This window comes from Chiloscyllium punctatum, chromosome 25 (assembly GCF_047496795.1).
Source record: "Chiloscyllium punctatum isolate Juve2018m chromosome 25, sChiPun1.3, whole genome shotgun sequence".
Classification (NCBI taxonomy): domain Eukaryota; kingdom Metazoa; phylum Chordata; class Chondrichthyes; order Orectolobiformes; family Hemiscylliidae; genus Chiloscyllium; species Chiloscyllium punctatum.
In genome coordinates, this window is record NC_092763.1 from 51456898 (window position 1) to 51476513 (window position 19616).

Sequence of the window (19616 nt, forward strand, 5' to 3'; positions counted from 1 at the left end):
TTCACTCCCTTCATCACTGAGTGGTAACTCACCAAGTCACCTTCAACAGCATTTTCCAAACACATGACTTCTACCACCTAGGAGGCCAAGAGCAGCAGATACATGGGAACACCACCACGTGCAAGTTCTCTTCCAAATCACACATCATCCTGACTTAAAACTACTACTGCTCCCTCACCATTGCTAGGCCAAGGTCTTCATACTCTCTTTCTAACAGCACTATGGGTGTCCCTACCCCCAAACATTGCAGTGGTCAAGAAGTCAATTCACCATCACCCTCTCCAGGGCAATTAGGGATAGAAAATATGCTACATCTCATGAACAACTAAAATTGAAATAGTCCAATCCTATGCTAATCCATATCCACCCACTGATACTTTCTAGCAGTTTGCAATGGAAAGCAAGCAGAATTGTGTATCATGGCTAAGTAACCTTTAATCGCATACTGTTCATTCGTGAGCTTTTCTTTTCAATTATGATATAATTTGCTTCATGGTTGGGATAAAAGGAAGGAGGTTGTTTTGTTTTGATGACCGGAATGTGGTGTAGAATAAATACAACAGCATGTGTTCAATTTGTTACTGTCTGTGGTAGTTCATGGAGCTGTGCCTCCTTACCTTCCCCCACGCTTGTGGAGTGGTTACCCAGAATTCATATACAATCAAGTTGTGGATAGTGACGAAGGATGTTGTAGGTTACAGAGAGACATAGATAAGCTGCAGAGCTTGGCTGAGAGGTGGCAAATAGAGTTTAATGCGGACAAGTGTGAGACGATTCACTTTGGTTGGAGTAACCGGAATGCAAAGTACTGGGCTAATGGCAAGATTCTTGGTAGTGTAGATGAGCAGAGAGATCTCAGTGTTCGTGTACACAGATCCTTGAAAATTGCCACCCAGGCTGACAGGGTTGTTAAGAAGGCATACACTGTTTTAGTTTTTATTAATAGAGGGATCAAGTTCCAGAACCATAAGGTTATGCTGCAGCTGTACAAAACTCTGGTGCGGCCGCACTTGGAGTATTGTGTACAGTTCTAGTCACTGCATTATAAGAAGGATGTGGAAGCGTTGGAAAGGGTGCAAAGGAGATTTACTAGGATGTTGCCTGGTATGGAGGGAAGGTCTTATGAGGAAAGGCTGAGGGACTTAGGCTGTTTTCGTTAGAGAGAAGAAGATTGAGAGGTGACTTAATAGAGACATATAAGATAATCAGAGGGTTAGATAGGGTGGACAGGGAGAGCCTTTTTCCAAGAATGGTGACGGCAAGCATGAGGGGACATAGCTTTAAATTGAGGGGTGATAGATATAGGACAGATGTCAGAGGTAGTTTCTTTACTCAGAGCGTAGTAAGGGTATGGAATGCGTTGCCTGCAACTGTAGTAGATTCACCAACTTTAAGTGCATTTAAGTTGTCATTGGACAAGCATATGGACATACATGGATTAGTATAGGTTAGATGGGCTTCAGATTGGTATGACAGATCGGTGCAACATCGAGGGCCGAAGGGCCTGTACTGTGCTGTAATGTTCTATGTTCAATTGCCTCTCTCTAATGGAGAGAGACGCCTTTGGTCTTCTGTAGCCTGAAGCTCCATACAAGTAGTAGATGGTATGTAGGTGGAAGTTGAGAACCTAAGTACATACCCATCAAACGCTCTAACCTGGATACTGTGCGGAGTGATATTAGTGACATTAGCCTAATTTTCTGCTATTTTAGGGAGGTGACAACCCACTTGCTTGAAATGGGTTTTAATTTCAGCCAAAATATAAAACAAAGTAATGCTATTGCAACTATTTAATATTTCAAATTACAGTATAGAATGTTTTCTACACCCATGTTGTAAAGGATGGGTTACACATTTGAAATTGTTCTACCATTAAAAGGATAAAATTAACTAATCAAGTGGAACACAGTGCTGCAGAAATTAAAACACAGACCAGCCACCATCATTCATCATAATGGGAAAGATCAAGCAGCAGAATTTTGAAAGTTAGCATTTATTTAAGAGTATGTAAAAGTTGTTTTTTTTTTAAACGTGCACACATCCTACCCTAACTATGATTTAAATTTTGGTTTTGCACTTATTTAACAGCAAAACCATTAGCAATTGAATAAGTTGAGCACCCTAACATAACGGAAATTGAATTAATCTTCCTTGGTTGTGAAACTGAAGACAATTGATGTTACAGGTGATTGAATTTTATCCCAGGCTTTGAGATATGAGTGCTGAAACAAAATGGGGTTTCCAAGCCCAAATTTGTTGGTATTAATCCAGCACAGCACCCCTTTGGTAGGTTTTCTCCTAACAACTCTGTAGCTTTTGCAGCTCAACAAGCAGAGATGATTATGCTATGTCATGAGGCATCTCAGAAATTGCAAGGGTACCTCGGGTTGGGACAGGAATAAGGTTATCTGGAATAGAAGGGAAACATTTATTGGTGCAGCGAGGGGTGGAATACAGTGGGAATGCTCTGCCAGTGGCAAAATCATGGCACGTTCATGAAATAGTCTTTAAGTGGGACAACAAGCACCTTATTTCATTTGATATTTGAGGAAATAAGTTGAGATTCAAGACTCACCCTTCACAACTAGCATCTTGAAGTGGATTCAAACTCTGAAACTCTGACCACAAAGTTGACAATTAATTTTGATAATCTCCTGTGCTCTCTCGGTGATTTTCAGAAGTGCCCACTGAAAGTCTTTTCCTTTTGAATGCATCTCATCTACCACTCATATTTCATCTTTCTTCCTTACTTTTCCATCTCTACCCCCATGCCTCTTTCAATCAGTTTTCCCAATTTCACTGTAAACTGTCAAATCAATTCATAAGACTACAATATGAGTTTAGCTGTGTTTCATATAAGATGTGGAGATGCCAGAATTGGACTGGGGTAGACAAGGTCAAAAATCAAATGACACCAGGTTATAGTCCAACAGGCTTATTTGAAGTGGAAAGCTTTCAGAGCTCCACTCAGGTGTGATATGATTGGGAGGTGCAGACGCTGTGTTTACAAGCAAAAAGTTAACAAATTAGTAGTCTACTTCAGTTAGAAGGTAGACTACTAATTAAAATGCAAAATCCAGATTCATTTCAGGAATGTCCCGAGATAATTAAAGGTTTTATCAACATACAGGAGGTGATATCTCAAGTTGGACAATGTACTTTAGGTGTGAGGGCCCACTTCAAATTTGTCTGTGTTTTAAGCTGAGATCTGGTTTTACTTCTTAACAGAAAATTGTGTGTGTGTCTGTGTGTGTGTGTCTGTGTGTGTGTGTTTGCGTGTGTGCGCGCGCGCGTGTGTTTGCATGTGTCTGTCTGTGTGTGTGTGAGAGAGAGAGAGAGAGAGAGACAGTGCACTTGTGTGGGTGAGAGAGTGTGTGTATGTACATGCATGTGTGAGAACGAGTGTGTGTATGTGAGAGAGAAAGAAGGTGCGTATATGAGAGAGAGAAAATGTCTCTGTGTGTGCATGCATGAGGACAAGAGGATGTGCGTGTGAGAAAGACAGTTTGTGTGTGCGTGTGTGTGCATATGACAATGTGAGTGTACATGTGTGAGCATTTATGCAGTGTGCAATGATCAAGACACAGTGGGCTTGACTCCCAGTGAGGGAATACTTTGGCAGTCCTGGACACTCAGTCTTCAATCTTCAGGTGAGCATCCTCCAAGGTGGACATTGTGATTTGCAACAATGCATAATTGCTGAGCAGAAGGTGATAGCTAAGTTCCATACCCAAGAGGATGGTCTCAATCATGATCTTGGGTCCATGTCACTACGGGTAGCCCCATCACACTATATAATCTCTCTCTCTCACACACACACACACACACATCCTCTCTGTCACACCCACACGGAGGGGTGAACTATTTCATTTAAGATTCTTTTCTGTCAAAGAATAAAACTGGAACTCAGCTTAAAACATAGATAAATTCGAAGTGGACAGTCATACCTAAAGTTCATTGTCCAACCTGAGATATCATCTCCTGTACATTGATAAAACCTTTAATTATCTCGGGACATTCCTGAAATGAATCTGGATTTTGCATTTTAATTAGTAGTCTATCTGCTAATTGATTAAAGGTTCCAACAAGGGCAGCAAGTTCTCAAGTTGTTAAGTTTTTGCTTATAAATACTGTGCCTTATACCTTCCTATCATATCATACCTGAGCAAGGAGAGGAGCTCTGAGAGCTTGCATTTTCATATTAGAAACTGACCCCAAAGCAAGAAAGCCTCATATTTACCCTTTTCATGCCTTCTGATGTAGAAGGGATTTGAGGAAGAACATTTTCATGCAGAGAGTGGTACCGACCGAAACCCAACACTCAAAAGGATTTTGGAAGCAGAGACAATCTATGATTTCAAAATAAATTGCAATGGGAGTCTGAAGGAAATAAACTTGCAGGTGTTCAGGGATAACAATGGGCACTGCAACTGAAAAGTTTGCTCTATATCCTGCTTGAACCTTATAGGTTTGAATGGTCTGCTTCTGGGTTAAATATGACTCTAAAGTTTGATATGGAAATGATACTTCCTCTGTTGTGTGTTAGAAAAACGCTAAACTGATAAAAGATGTGTTTTAAAAACAAGTGGAGAGTGCAGTAGATGGGTGGTCTCAAAAACAAGAGCAAAAACATCAGCCAATTTTAGATTACCGTGTGTGGTTTTGAGATCGTACAATAGTAGGAACGAAAAGTCATTGTGCTATTTTTAATGTATTTTAGCTTACATAATATATACCAGAGAGACTGGTATAAATTCATCAGAATTATATTAGAGTTGAGAAACCAAAGATATAAAGAGAATTTACAGAGCATTTTCAATGCAACAGAGAAAGCTAAAAGGAAAACTAATGGAACATTTAAAAATGATGAAACCTTTGATGTAATGATCAGGAGAGGCGAGCTGCAGTTTACTGAAGCCAATGAACAAAAGATATCTATTGTCTGCAAGATTTACATCTGCCCATTTAATTTCCATGAGGCTCTGCACTACAGCTTGCTGTTGGTTGGAAATGTCAAGAGCACATGCCCTCTACAGGTCATCTGGGCCCTGTATGAACAGAACAAGGGACTGTGCTGTGTAATTTTTTTTTAACCCAATCATTGTTTTCTGTTGCATTTCCTGTGGCCTGAGTCAGTTTAATTTGTACAGGCAGTCAGCTATATATTGTCCAGTAACATCAGTAACAAGCACAGAATCCAGACAATGTGTATATGTGTTGAAGGGTTAGATTAGATTCCCTACAGTGTGGAAACAGGCCCTTCGGCCCAACAAGTTCACACCGACCCTCTGAAGGGTTTTGGACAGCAGACTGGCAAGTGGAGTTGAGGTGAAGATGGGATCAGTCATAATCATAAGAAATGACAGTGCATGCTCAAGCAGCTAAATTGCCAACTTCTCCTCCTATTTCTTATGTTCTAGGTCTGCAATATTGTAGCAATGTAAATAGTGTTGTAAATAAACTTCAAGGTATCTGTCGCAGTAAGAACCCAAGTCTCTGGTATATGTTATGCAAACTGAAATACATTAAAAATAACAGCAAATGTAATCAATTCCAATCAGGTTTTCCCCAGTTCCCACTGACTTCAATTTTGCTAAGGAAGTCTTCTGCTCATCTCTGGAGCTCGATTCTTTTGTCCATTTTCAGGCGAAACCCAAACTGAGCATCAGTTAGCAGATTACTGATGAAAAATGTCATTTATTAGAACTGTCAACAACACAGTGACAGAAGTTATCTATTGAAAATTGTCTCTAATACAATGAGAAATGAGAAAATATTTCCCTATGCATTTAGAATATGTCACAGGATGTATTTAAAGCAGTAACTCATTGAATTCTTTAAAAGAAAGGTTGATAAATATTTGAAAGCGGGAAAAGACTATGGTTAGAGAAAGGGATAGTTGTTTCAGCTTTGGATTACTTTGGCAAAACGTTGACAAAAATGTCATAGGCTGAATGACCTCCCTTTATGCTCAGTGGTATACAGTCAAAAGGCTCTGGGAGTCCTCAACATTGATTCTGAAGCCTATGAAGTCTCATGGCTTCAGGTTTACATGGGCAAGGAAACCTCCTGCTGATTACCATGTACCATGCTCCCCCAGCTGATGAATCAGCTGTTGAACACTTAGAGGAAGCACTGATGGTAGCAAGGACAGTAGGGGATTTCAATGTGTACCACCAAGAGTGGCTTGGCAGCAGTTCTACTGATCGGGTTAATCGGGTCCTAAAGGACATAGCTGCTAGATTGGGTCTGCAGCAGATGGTGAGGGAACCAACAAGAGGGAAAATATACTTGACCTCATCCTTACCAAACTTCCAGCTGCACATGCACCTGTCCGTAACAGTACCGGTAAGAGTGACCAGCGCACATTCCTTGTGGAGACAAAGTCCCTCCTTCACACGGAGAATAACCTCAGTGTGTGCGGCACTGTCACCGTGCGAAATGGGACAGATTTCAAATAGATCTAGCAACTCAAGACTGGGCATCTAGGGGTGTTGTGAGCCATCAGCAACAGCAGAATTATACTCCAGCACAATCTGTAACTTCATAATTGGACATATCCCCCACTCAGCCATTACCTTTAAACCAGAAAATCAACCCTAGTTCAATGGAGAGTGCAAGAGGGCGTGCCAGGAGCAGCACCAGGCATACCTGAAGCTGAAGTGTCGACCTAATGGAGCCACCAAACAGGACCACTTGCATGATAAACAACATAAGCAGCAAGTGATAGACAGAGCTAAGCAATCCCACAACCAATGGTTCAGATCTAAGCTCTGCAGTCCTGCCACATCCAGTCGTTAGTGGTGGTGGATAATTAAACAACCCACTGGAGGAAGAGTCAAAACAAATATTTCCATTCTCAGTGATGGAAGAGCCCAGAACATCAGTGCAAAAGATAAAGTTGAAGCTTTCGCAATAATCTTCAGCCAGAAGTGCCAAGCTGTTGATCCTCCTCCAGTGCTTCCCAGCATTATAGATACCAGTCTTCAGCCAGTGCGATTCACTCCATGTGATTCCTTACCCATGTAAACCTGAAGCCATGAGACTTCATAGGATTCAGAATCAATGTTGAGGACTCCCAGAGCCTTCTGACTGTATACCACTGAGCATAAAGGGAGGTCATTCAGCCTATCACATTTTTGTCAATGTTTTGCCAAAGTAATCCAAAGCTGAAACAACTATCCCTTTCTCTAACCATAACTCCAAGAAATGCTTGGAGGCACTGGCTACAGACCCTGACAACAATCCGGCAACAGTACTGAAGACTTGTACTCCAGAATTTGCTGCTTCCCTAGCCAAGCTGTTCCAATACAGTTACAGCACTGGCATCTATCTGACAATGCAGAAACAATTGCACAAGTATTACCATGGAGAAAGACATGAAGACTTGGAAACTTGGGGAAGTTAGTGGTGATATCTTGATGACAGTCCACATCACAGTAGAGGAGGTGTTGGATGTATTAGAATGTACGAAGTTGGATAAATCTCCTTGTCCTGACCGGATAGATCCAAGAACACTGCAAAAGGCTACAGAAGAAATTGAGGTATCCCTGGCTGATATTTTTGATTCAACATTAGCCATGGGTGAGGTCGTGGAAGACTGGAGGGTAGCGAATGTTGTGCTTTTATTCAAGAAGTGCTACAAAGAAAAGTCTGGGAATTATAGACCAGTGAGCTTAACTTCTGGGGTGGGTAGGTTACTTGAGAAGATTCTAAGGGACAAGATATACTGCATTTGGAGAGACAGGGTTTGATTAGTAGTGGTCAGCAAGGCTTTGTGAGTGGGAGTTCATGCCTCACAAATTTGTTAGAGTTCTTTGATGTTCGCTGATGATTGCACAATATTCAGCACCATTTGCAACTCCTCAGATACTGAAGCAGTCTGTGACCAGATGCAACAAGATCTGGATAATATCCAGGGTTGGGCTGACAAGTAGCAAGTAACATTTGTGCTACACAAATGGCAGGCTATGACCATCACCAATGACCATAACGTTGACAATCTAATCACCGGCCCTTGACATTCAATGGTGTCACCATCACTGAATCTCCCACTCTCAACAGCCTGGGTGTTATCTTTGATCAGAAACTCAACTGGGGTCATCACATTAATGCTGTGGCTACAACAGCAGGTCAGTGGCTAGGAATACTTTAGTGAGCAACTCACCTCCTGACTACCCAAAGCCTGTCCACATCTACAAGGCACAAGTCAGGAGTGTGATGGAATACTCCCCACTTGTCTGATGGGTGCATCCCCAACAACACTCAAGAAGCTTGACATCATCCAAGACAAAGCAGCCTGTTTGATTGGCACTACACCCACAAGCATCCACTCCCTCCACCACTAACTGTCAGTAGCAGCAATGTGTAATATCTACAAGATGCACTGCAAGAATTCACCAAAGATCCTCAGATAGCGCCTTACAGGCCCACGACCACTTCCATCTAGAAGGACAAGGGCAGCAGACACATGGGAACATCACTACTTTCAAGTTCCACTCCAAGCCACTCACTGCCCTGACTTGGAAATATATCACTATTCCTTCACTGTCGCTGGGCCAAAATCCTGGAATTCCCTCCTTAATGGCATTGTCGGTCAACCCACAGCAGGTGGAATACAGTGGTTCAAGAAGGCAGCTCACCACCACCTTCTCAAGAGTAACTAGGGATGGGCAATAAATGCTGGCCAACCAGCAATGCCCACATCCTACAAATGAATAAATAAATTTAAAAACTGTGATTGCTATCTGGTGACACAACAGCTGGTCCTGAATGATTTTTCTCTATGTCTGATCAGATGGGTGACAGACATATTGATATTTGTGTTTGATTTGATTACAATTGGCATGCTACCAGCAGGTACTTGTGATGCTCATTAATATCCTTCCTAATGGGAAGAAATTTGAGCCTGTTTGATGCCCCAGAGAGGCAGCCTGCACATCCCAAAGGGGAGGTGCGCTTCAGTTACAATGATTAAGAGTGGTTTAAAAATTTAAGGTGGTATACAGAGGAACTGCTAGGAGCATCTGAGAATTTCTGACATGTTTTGAAGGCCCTGCTCAAGGAACTTATTAGTCAGTGGAGGTGCACTCCCCAAAGAAAGCAGAAGGTTTGCTAAGCTGGTTCACAGCACCAGTGGTAAGGACTTAAGAACTAGCCTGGTAGACCATTGCTAGAATCTTTGTGCCCACACTCCACAATGTGGGAAGGAGTTTAATGACCTGAGTTGCATAGTTAAGGTAGGATTCCACTCCGTCCTGAGTGCTGCACCATCTTTAGTTTCAGCACTCATAAGCCCTGCCTCACTGAATCTCTGCAGTACAGACAGAGGCCATTCAGCCCACCAAGTCTACACTGACCCACTGAAGAGCATCTCACCCAGATCCAGCCCTCCACCCTATTCTAGAACCCTCCATTTACACATTCCAAGATACTACAGGGTATGGCCAAATCACTTTCTTCCAATCATAGAAGTACACTTCAATGAACTATATTATTCTACTGCTGGTAGGAACAGGGATAGACCATTCAGCTCCTCAAACCTGTACTTCCATTAGATTGTGGCTGATGTGCAATGTAATTTTATTTATCTGCCATGACTTTATACCCCTTAATACCATCAATTAAAAATGATCTACCAAACTCATTTTTGAAGTTTCTATCCCAGTATGCTTTATATCTGCTGCTGTTCTCCTCAATGCATCACACTTGTTTCATCTTTCACACAGCATCTACTGTAATCTACCTTTACGCTTATATTCTGAAAACATCTCAGTCAGTTACCACCAATGTTAACTTTCTGTAGGAAATGAATGTAAGAAATAGAAGCAGGACTGAGCTATTTGGTCCTTTGAGTCTTCTGTGTTATTCCATTCAACCACAACTGGCCTTTCCCTCAATTGCATTATCCTGCAATCTCCCCGTTTCACTTAATTCTCCAAGATGCCCAAAAATCTAATCTCTGACTGGAAAATATATTTAGTGATTGAATACTGACAGCCTTCTAGGGCGGCCATGCATTTCAAAGAGACACAAATGTAGGAGTGAAGAAGTTTCTCTTCACTTCTGTCTCAAATAGCCTTTATTCTGACACTGTACAGCTCATTCTGCTGTAATGCGTGTTTCGTTAATGCCAATTCACTCTAATATGATTGACGAGTTGGGGACACTGTTTCTAAAGCACGAAGTTTTAAAGTGTATATTGGATTTAATGCATTTCTGGCCTCATTATTTGAAATGGTGTCGCTGTTCCGTGACTTTCTTATAACATGGGATTGCACAAGAATGGAACTAACGCATTATAGCAAAACTGACTGTAATCTCTAGATATAAGGGAAATCATTCTTGCAGCACATTTCCTGTCAATGACTTTAAGAATTGTAAATGCTTCAATGAGGTCACTTCTTACTATTCTAAACTCCAGGTAATACAGGTCCAGGTTACTTACACACTTGTCATGGGACAATTCCCACATTGCAATAAATATGCCGAGCAAATCGACATTGCAAACCTTCCAAAGTTACAGTATGTCTCGTTAGCTACGAACACATATGTATTTGGAGTTTGGTCTCACCAAGGCCCAAGACAATTGCTATAAAACATCTTTACTTTCAAACGCTAAACATTGTTCTCTTTGCTTTCTTAATTGCTTCCCCTACCTGCATGCTAACTTCCTATGATTAATGCTTAAAGGCACCCAGGGCTGAAATGTCAATGTTTCCCAAACTATCGACATGGACAAAACATTCTCCTTTCACATTTTTCCTTCCAGGTAGGGAACATTTGGGCTGAATTTTAGAATCTCCAGCCAATTATTTTCAAGATTAGGATGTGGTTGCAAGATTAGGCTTGTTTGCCACGTACCTCACTACCCCAACTTCTCTTAAGTTTTACAGGGGTCAGTCAAAACAGTGGGTGGCCCATCTGTCCTTGGGTCTACTGAGGACTTTTAAAGACCACTTAAAGGCTCCATTCCACCCACACTGCTATTTTGCCAAGCCATCTGGAAAGTCCAGCAGTTTCAGCTGCAATTTATATCTCAATTTCTATTGTGTGTATGATAATGCTGATTTTATCAACGAGTAACAGAGATATACTAATGGCTTAGCGTAATGATATTACAAATTGTATTATGTGAAAGTCGTTAAGAATTGTGCCATGTTAGCTAATGCAACTTCGTAATTGATATATTAGATAACACTGGCAATTTGGAGCTTATTTGTTTAATTCAACATTGTGACGAGGAAGGCTTGAGCATGTTCTGCTACAATATGGAGTGGCTTCTTTAACATAGCCCAAAGGTGAGCTAAACTAGTCATTGTGTGGGTGGCACAACTGTTAGGACTGGTGCGCTTGAGGAATAGGCATTCCAACAGAGTCAGGTGGCAGCACAGAGGGCATGCAGGATTAATGATGTAAGAGGATGGGGCATTAGGAGAGTGAGGGAGGTGTCGCATGCAACAAGGAGGGGCATCAGAACATGAACCTTGGAGGGAAGTGGGTGTGGCGGCAGGGATACAGTGAGTGTGAGGTAATAGAGAGCACAGCAAGGTACTCATCCTGGCAAAGCAGGGAAGGTCACTGTTCTACTTTCAGCACTGCAGCCCAGTTCTCCACAGATGGGAGGCAGGACTCTCCAAGGTAGCAATCTCTCACCAGGCTGGCACTGTCTGGTAGCTTGGGCTGCTCTGCAAGTCCTCTGGAAGGAAGGACTCCGCTTCTCTGGACCACCCCATCCACCAGAACCTTCAGGACCCTTTTGGAGAAATGTGGTACCAACTTCCCCTTCTTAGCCCTCTCTCCTCACCAGATCATGTCAGCCTGATCCGCAGATGCCACTAAGGATAAAGCAATCTCAGCCATCTGAAGGAATGCACAGCACTGTGGGAGGAAGGTCATTGGTCTTCCCTAATCCCTCTGGGTACATCCCACCATCCTCTCTCTGATGCCTCTCATTCACTCTTTCTCTGCTACTGTACCCAATTTTGACCAAGCTTCATGCTTTATCAGTCACACTACTGCTGCAAGACAAGGTAATGCAAGGTAGGGAGGCTATGAGTACGCAGATAGTGCTCACTCACCCTTAGCCTCTGATAACTAGTGAGGTGCATGGAGATGTAGCAGCCTCTAAACCCAAGCAGAGCAGCTTCTGTAGGGTCAGGTCCACAGCAGCCTATCAAAATGGCTCAGATACAAGGGATGCTGGTCTTTGGGGGGCATATTCTGGGAAGGACACGTGGTAAGATGAGGTGGAAATTTCACAAGATACATGCCTTGGGCTGGAATTGGAAATTAATGTGGTGAGTTTGGCAAGATACGTGCCGAGAAACACTCCAATTAACTCAACACAACAATGAGACCAAACTATGTAAAAAGATGTTGTTCAGGTTAGCAAAAGTATGGTCAAGAGAGTAAGGCTTTAAGAAGTATCTTAACGGAAGAAAGACAGAGAGATGTAGGTAGAGAATTCCAGATCATTGGCGTTAGGTATTTGTAGGTATGGCATCAAGCATTGGAGCAACAATGACTGAAGCTATATGAGGGACCGAATCAGAGAAGCATAGGTGGTTGGGAGGAATAGCCAGAAACTACAGAAATAGGGAGAGTAAGGACATTAAGGGATGTGAAAAAAAGATGAGAATTTTTAAATGTAGACATTGTTTGGTGAGAACCAATGAAGGTCAACACCTGCAAGGGTAAAAAGGAAGTGGGATTTGTTGTGAGTTACAACAAAAGCTACAGAGTTTTGGATAATCTCATATTTATGGAGATTAGAATGCAGTAGGTCAGCCAGGAGTGTGTTAACATTGTCAAGTCCAGAAATAACAAAGATGCAAATGTGGGTTTCAGCAGCAGATCAGCTGAGACATGGGGGAAGATGAATGTTAAATGGTGGTGGGAAAAGACAATCTTAGAGAAGGCACAAAACTCAGGATCAAACGTAACAACAAGGTTGTAAACAGACTGGCTTAATTTAGACTGTTGCCATGGAGAAGGATGGAGTAAGTTGTTAAGTAACAGAGTTTTGAGCAGGGAGCAACATCATAGAGCAGAATCTTATAGAGGTCTGACCGGTGTGATGCATGACAGAATCAGAAAACATTGCAGCAAAGTCCAAACTCGATACTGAAATCATCCCACTCCATCTTTTCACAAGCAGCATGGTGAGATTCTCTCAGTGGTGTGTTGCCAGTTGACAGGGATTAGCACTTCCTAAATGCCTTGTTTATGTCACAATTTGCTTCATTAATATTTAGTCTTCCATCTTACCAAACACGCCATGAAAAACACATGAAAACCTGAAAATGAAACTAGAGTGGGTATCTGGCCGATACAGCTCACTGTTTGATCTGAAGGATCTCCATGTTGGACACCAAAATTTCAGGGCATTCTCCACAGGAACCAGCCAACCACATCCCACATCCACAGGCATTGGATTTGACCTTTGCCAGCCTCTGAGAACCTTCATAGCACATTTCTGATCCATTTAAAAGATTTCAACACTACATTGTGGGTTGCATGAACAATTATCATTGTAATACTGCAGCAAGGGTACTGTCACACACCCAGCTTGTGGACTGGACCAGGCTACATCTCCGTGCACTTCACTAGTTATCATAGGCTCAGGGTGAGTGAGCACTATCTGGGTACTCATAGCCTCCCTACCTTGCATTAACTTGTCTTGCAGCAGTAGTGAGCGTGGTAAAGCATGGAGCTTGATCAAAAGTGGTTACAGTAGCAAAGAAAAAATGAATGAGAGGCATTAGAGAGAGGATGGTGGAATGTACCCAGAGAGATCTGGTGATGTGGCCTCCACTGCTAGCTATGGGAAGGAGAATCTCACATATCAGCATCATACCATCCAACAGGACCTCTGAGATTCTGCCTGCAAAACCGAATGCCATATCCATATCAGGAAATATGCAGGGCAGCTCTGGACTGACAGTACTTGCCTTAGTGCACATCCATCACTTTAAAGGTGCAGTGCATGCTGGGGTATCAGTGGATACCTGCTGGGTGGCCAATTGTTTCAGAAATGGCACCTGGTAAGTTGGGGCTATAATTAGACATGTGATGTGCCATTGGTAGGTAATTAATGACACAAGTTTAATAAGATAGAGGTGAGAGAACTCACAAGGCCTCATGGCGAAAAACCTGTCAAAACCTCAATGAAACTGGACTTAAAAAAAAAGATTCAACCCAACTGTTTCATGTTCCCAATATTTAATTGGATGAAATTTCTACTCATCTTCAGTGTGATAATGTACCATCAGTGGAGATGTTGTGAGAGAGGGTGGAGAGTTAGACCTTGATATTGTCAGTATATACGTGAAAATTAACTCCAGGTCTTTGGATGATGTTGCCAAGTAGCAGCATGTAGATGCAAAATGGAGGGAGAGCTAAGGAGTGATCTTTGAGGGGCAACTGGGATAATGGCTCAGGAACAGAATGAGAAGCAACTAAACTACTACAATGACCAAAAGATGACATGGGAGCGAGGGGACATTTTGATGTAACTCCTGCATTATTTGAATATTCTAAAGCTTCAGGCAAGAGCTGTCTGTGCCTGCCCATGGACCAATTAGAATGGGTACCAAGGATCTCGGAGCATGAGCCACCCCATACCGATTTAACGAATCAGAAAAGAGACCCTTGTATTTTGCACCATCTTTCTCCATTTCAGTTGTTGTTCTGAAAATACCAAGGAATCAACAAAGCAGAAAGTTCAATAATTAACAATTAAACTATGATAGGTTATAGTTAGACATCATGCTTCGGATACAACCTTATACTATGTGAAGCATACTTTGCTTTTTTGTTGTTTTCCATATTCCACATTTGAATAACAAAGCCTGTTTATTACTGTTCATCTACTATTTACTTATCTACTCATTGTTAAAACTTCTTACAGCTAGATGGTGAAGGAGGAGACTGGAAGTCAATCTCTACTCAGTTTTAGATATCAGCAAGAGGTGAGGCATAAATATAAAGCTCCTAGCTCAACAATCTACCACCAGTAATTATAAGTGTCTCTTTAAATGTGGGCAAGTAATTATCTCCTTAACTTTAATTTATACAATTAACATTTTCTGTTAATAAATACCATGGTAAATTACAGCAGAAATCACATCCTGATATAATGTTTAGTTTTCTGCTTACTGAAGTCATGGAATATGTGGGAGGGTTTCTACTTCCTAATCCCAATATATGATAAAAGCCTCATTCCAGTATCCATTCTTGCTAGAATGACCTGGATATTTAACAGGTAAAGGCTTGCTCTGGCTCAATGGGAATGAGAACTTGTTTATGGGAGTGATTTTCAACATCGAATGCAAGAAAATAACTTGAGTTAAAAATTCAGTAACACAAGTGATATCACTGGCCTTTCAGATGTGCTTTTGAACAATAATTTTTCTCTTGCCCATTATATATCAAGCTTTAATCAAAGAAGCATTGAAGAAAGCTTCTCTGCATTTGTTCTCACATTCCTGGATCAGACTTGCTGCTCAAGATTCTGCACATTGTTGATGACAACAGTATCTAAAAATAGTGTAGCACTTTAGCAGCTCTTCCAAGCTGTATTACAAATTTAATTGTTTCAAATCCACATGAGTTTGGTTCTGCCATCGTGCCAAAGATGGAATCTAGGTATGATTAGCCGTCATTTTTAATTATACTGTACAGCATATCATTCTACATATAAGGTACCACAGCTGCATAACCCAGTTTCCAATTCAAATGTCCTATTCACTGCAATGCACCAATGCAGATTTAATTGCTTATAATTCTGAGACTGCTATTTTTTTCTCCACTGTGGTCTCCTTATCGTGGAGATGTAATACTTTGCTACCACCAGACAAAGTAACAAGAAGGTTTGAATAAAGCTGATTACATGAAATGCACAGTGAAACACATGTATCAAAAGCAATTAGAGTCAAGTTGGAAAGTGTCTATCGCTATAATATCAATTGCCATAAGGACAAGTTTAGCTGCAAAAGAAAACTTATTTAGCTATTGCTTACAACTCTTATCCTGAATTTTAATAAAACATCACAAACTTCCAGAAATCCCATTTTTGATTTTCAGTCTGCTATCTGGACTGGGTCACATTTAGGTATGTAGTTGACTGCAAAATCAGCGGTTAAGAAATTCTGCCAAGATCCTTTGTTGTGATCTCTTTCTAGTGACTGTTGCTAGAGAATGAACACTGATAAAATCAGAGGATTGAATTTAACTTCTGCCTCCTAGATGGAATAATGTAAACTGGAATGTTAAGAGAGCCTGGCTATTTGCACTTCATTCCTGTCCCCACATCTTAATTTACCTAACCTCAGGCCAAAGAAGGTTGCCTCCTGAGGATTGAGGGGCTAATTAATGGCTAATTCCAGTGATATCATTGGAACACACAAACCTCTGACTCTGGACTTGACTAAGTGTCATGCAGTCACTGGTCCAGTAGCAGAAATTGGCAGCAGCAATGCTTCTGGCTGATGGAGTCTCAGTTAACCATGCCTCTCCTGACTCATCAAGGATGCATTGGACCTCCTTTGGCTTAGTTGCCCACCTCGCCTGCACATGGATCATCACAAGTTCCTCCTCTCCACCAGTCTGAGTTTACATCGCTGAAAAACACACCTAATGGAGCCAGTGATAGCGTGGCTTCCACAACTATCTCTAATGCCTGTCCCACCAAATGTTAACTCCCATTTGATGACAGTGGTACTTTTGATACCAGCAGTTTTGAAAGGCATCTCAATAATCTGAGTTAGGAATTCAAATTATACGAGTTCACTGTCTGAATGACCCGATGGATCCTCACACGCTTCGTTGATCACACACCTGATTCGTGCCCCAGGTTAGAATTGGGTGTGAGGTGAGGCCAGGATTGAGTCAGCTGGTTTAGTGGATTCACAACACTGGTGATTTCCCCACAACCTTTCCTGAAACTAACTACAGCTCACCAACTGATGCCTGAGATAAGATTAGCTAAAACATGATGGATTGAGAGTTCCTGATTTATTTGGAACTGTGGGTCAGAAATAATCTTCAGAAGAGGAGAAAACAAAATAGCAATTACAAATTTGTTTAACTATCACTCATGTATTTTAATTAGCTGTAATTTCAAAAGGATGCTTTGATTTTGTTGCAACCAATTCAAGATCAAACAGTAAGTTCAATGAAAATGTAACGTAATCTACAGTACCTGTTTAACTGTCTCTGAGATGCACTTATGTCGCACTTGGTTTATCAGTTGCTGGGGTACAATGCAGTTCGGCTGAGGTACAGTCTTTCTTCGGAGTGGTTTGTTTGAATGTGGCTTTACCTGTTTACAGGACTCAGATTGCTGAAATTTCCGTTGAATCTGCTCAATCTTCATATGACAATACATTTGCAAAGGTGCTGATTCGACTGAGAAAAACTGAGCAATCTCTAATAAAAATGAAGTTTAAAATCAACTCTATTAGAAAGAAAATTAAAACTAAAAAGTGATTACAGAAGAAAAACCTATTGGAAACAAAATTCACATTTTCATGAATGTAATAGCTCCATCACTCAAACGTTCTCTATTACAGTATAATGTATGATGCAACACCCTTCTTTAAAATTGGGGTTAATTAGCTTCAGCTATAGTCTTAGAGTATTTTTTTAGATTACTTTAGATTACTTTACAGTGTGGAAACAGGCCCTTCGGCCCAACAAGTCCACACCGACCCGCCGAAGCGTAACCCACCCATACCCCTACATTTACCCCTTACCTAACACTACGGGCAATTTAGCATGGCCAATTCACCTGATCTGCACATCTTTGGAGTGTGGGAGGAAACCTGAGCACCCGGAGAAAACCCACGCAGACACGGGGAGAACGTGCAAACTCCACACAGTCAGTCGCCTGAGGCGGGAATCGAACCCGGGCCAAATTGGTCATGAACATTTAAGGAGTGATGCATAATAATACCCAATCTCTTTTTCACCTCTTGTTTCTGTAAATCAAATGCTTATTTAACAGTTTACCTGCCCCCAGGCATAAGAATACAAACTTCGTGTTGAACATGAGGCAGCTCAGTGACATGAGGCAGCTTAGTGGCTCAGTGGTTAGCACTGCTGCCTCACAGCACCAGGGTTCCAGGTTTGGCGACTGTGTGGAGTTTGCACATTCTCCCTGTGTCCGACAGGCCTACAGGTAATTCAAAGGGAAGATTTACCAGTGCAGGCTGTAAAATATGACCCACGACCCTTGATGTATGTCTATGAGTGGCGATTAAGCCAGACAGCGATAAGTTCAGTGAGTGATTAACTCACCCTGGAAGGAAGCAACCATGTTAATCCTATTCACACCGATTTTCTTGCTGGAGATATCCTGCACTGCACAGCACACATACACTGTGACAGCCCTGACGAACCATATCAGAAGGTATCTAAGATATCTGTAACAGCAAGCAGACCCTATCCTTTTGATGTGGAAGGCTCTGCTCCGCACGTGTCACTGGCGAAAGCGTCTGGTGACAGGTGGCAGGATTTGGGACCATGGGTGCTAAAGGCACAAAGAACGAAAGATTGGGTCTTCAGGGATGATGTGGGTGTCTGGTTCATTGCAGATACGTGGACATATAAGAAGAAACTAAATTGGTGAACTCAGGCAGATAGGAGAGTCCAGATAACCCCCTCTAGCCCTGAAAAGCCTAGGAGGATAGCCTGGCATTTCCCTAAGATAGAAGTCTCGGACCCAAGATTAAAAATGGTCCCTACTGAGTTGTGGGCAATGGGCAAACATGATGTGGGGCTCATATGGAGCTGTGAGCCCATAAGGATAACCCCAAAGTCTGAGTATCGTCCTTGCAGAGAACAATACCCGTTAAAACCCGAGGCCATAGAAGGAATTACTCCAGTCTTCGAATCCCTCCTAAAGGGTGGAGTGATAATCCCCTGTGAAAACTCACCAGTGAGAACCCCCATTTTTCCGGTCAAAAAGGCAAACATTCCCAGTGAACCGGAGGAATGGAGGTTTGTTCAAGACCTATGGGCAGTCAATATTGCTGTTGTCCCACATGCCCCAAATGTTCCCAACCCCTATACTATATTAGCTCAAATTCCACCGGACAGTAAATGGTTCTCTGTAGTGGATTTAGCAAACACCTTCTTTAGTGTACTGGTTCACCCAGACAGTCAATTCTGGTTCGATTTTTCATTCAAAGGGAAATCACATATCTTCACACGACTTTGTCAAGGTGACTGTGAGTCCCCCACCATATATAATGAGGTTCTACGCAGGAGTCTGGAGACTTGTGTTCTAACCCCAGGGTCAGCGCTTCTGCAGTATGTAGATGATTGCTTGATAGCGGCACCAACAAAGAAACAATGTGAGAAGGATACCTTTGCGTTGCTCTGCCGTCTAGCGAGGGAAGGGCACAAAGCCAGTCTGGCAAAGCTACAATTTGTGCAACAACAGGTGAAGTTTTTAGGTCACTTAACATCTGAACAAGGGAAGGCCATTGGTCAAGACAGAGTTCAAGCAATCCAGCAAATTCTAAAGCCTCACATGAAGAAACAATTATTATCCTTTTTGGGCATGTGCTCCTACTGTAGAATGTTTATCCCACATTATGCAACCCTTGAGG

The 19616-nt window shown here is 41.9% G+C and overlaps 1 protein-coding gene across 1 annotated transcript in view; it reads right to left on the reverse strand.

The window, feature by feature from the left end:
* The window catches only part of LOC140495946 (uncharacterized protein C8orf48-like), a 91771-nt gene that overhangs the window by 10900 nt on the left and 61255 nt on the right, over positions 1 to 19616 (reverse strand). Inside the window, exon 4 of the mRNA XM_072595270.1 lies at positions 17204 to 17430. Coding sequence (XP_072451371.1) covers positions 17204 to 17430 — 227 coding nt within the window. The remainder of the gene's footprint in view (positions 1 to 17203; positions 17431 to 19616) is intronic.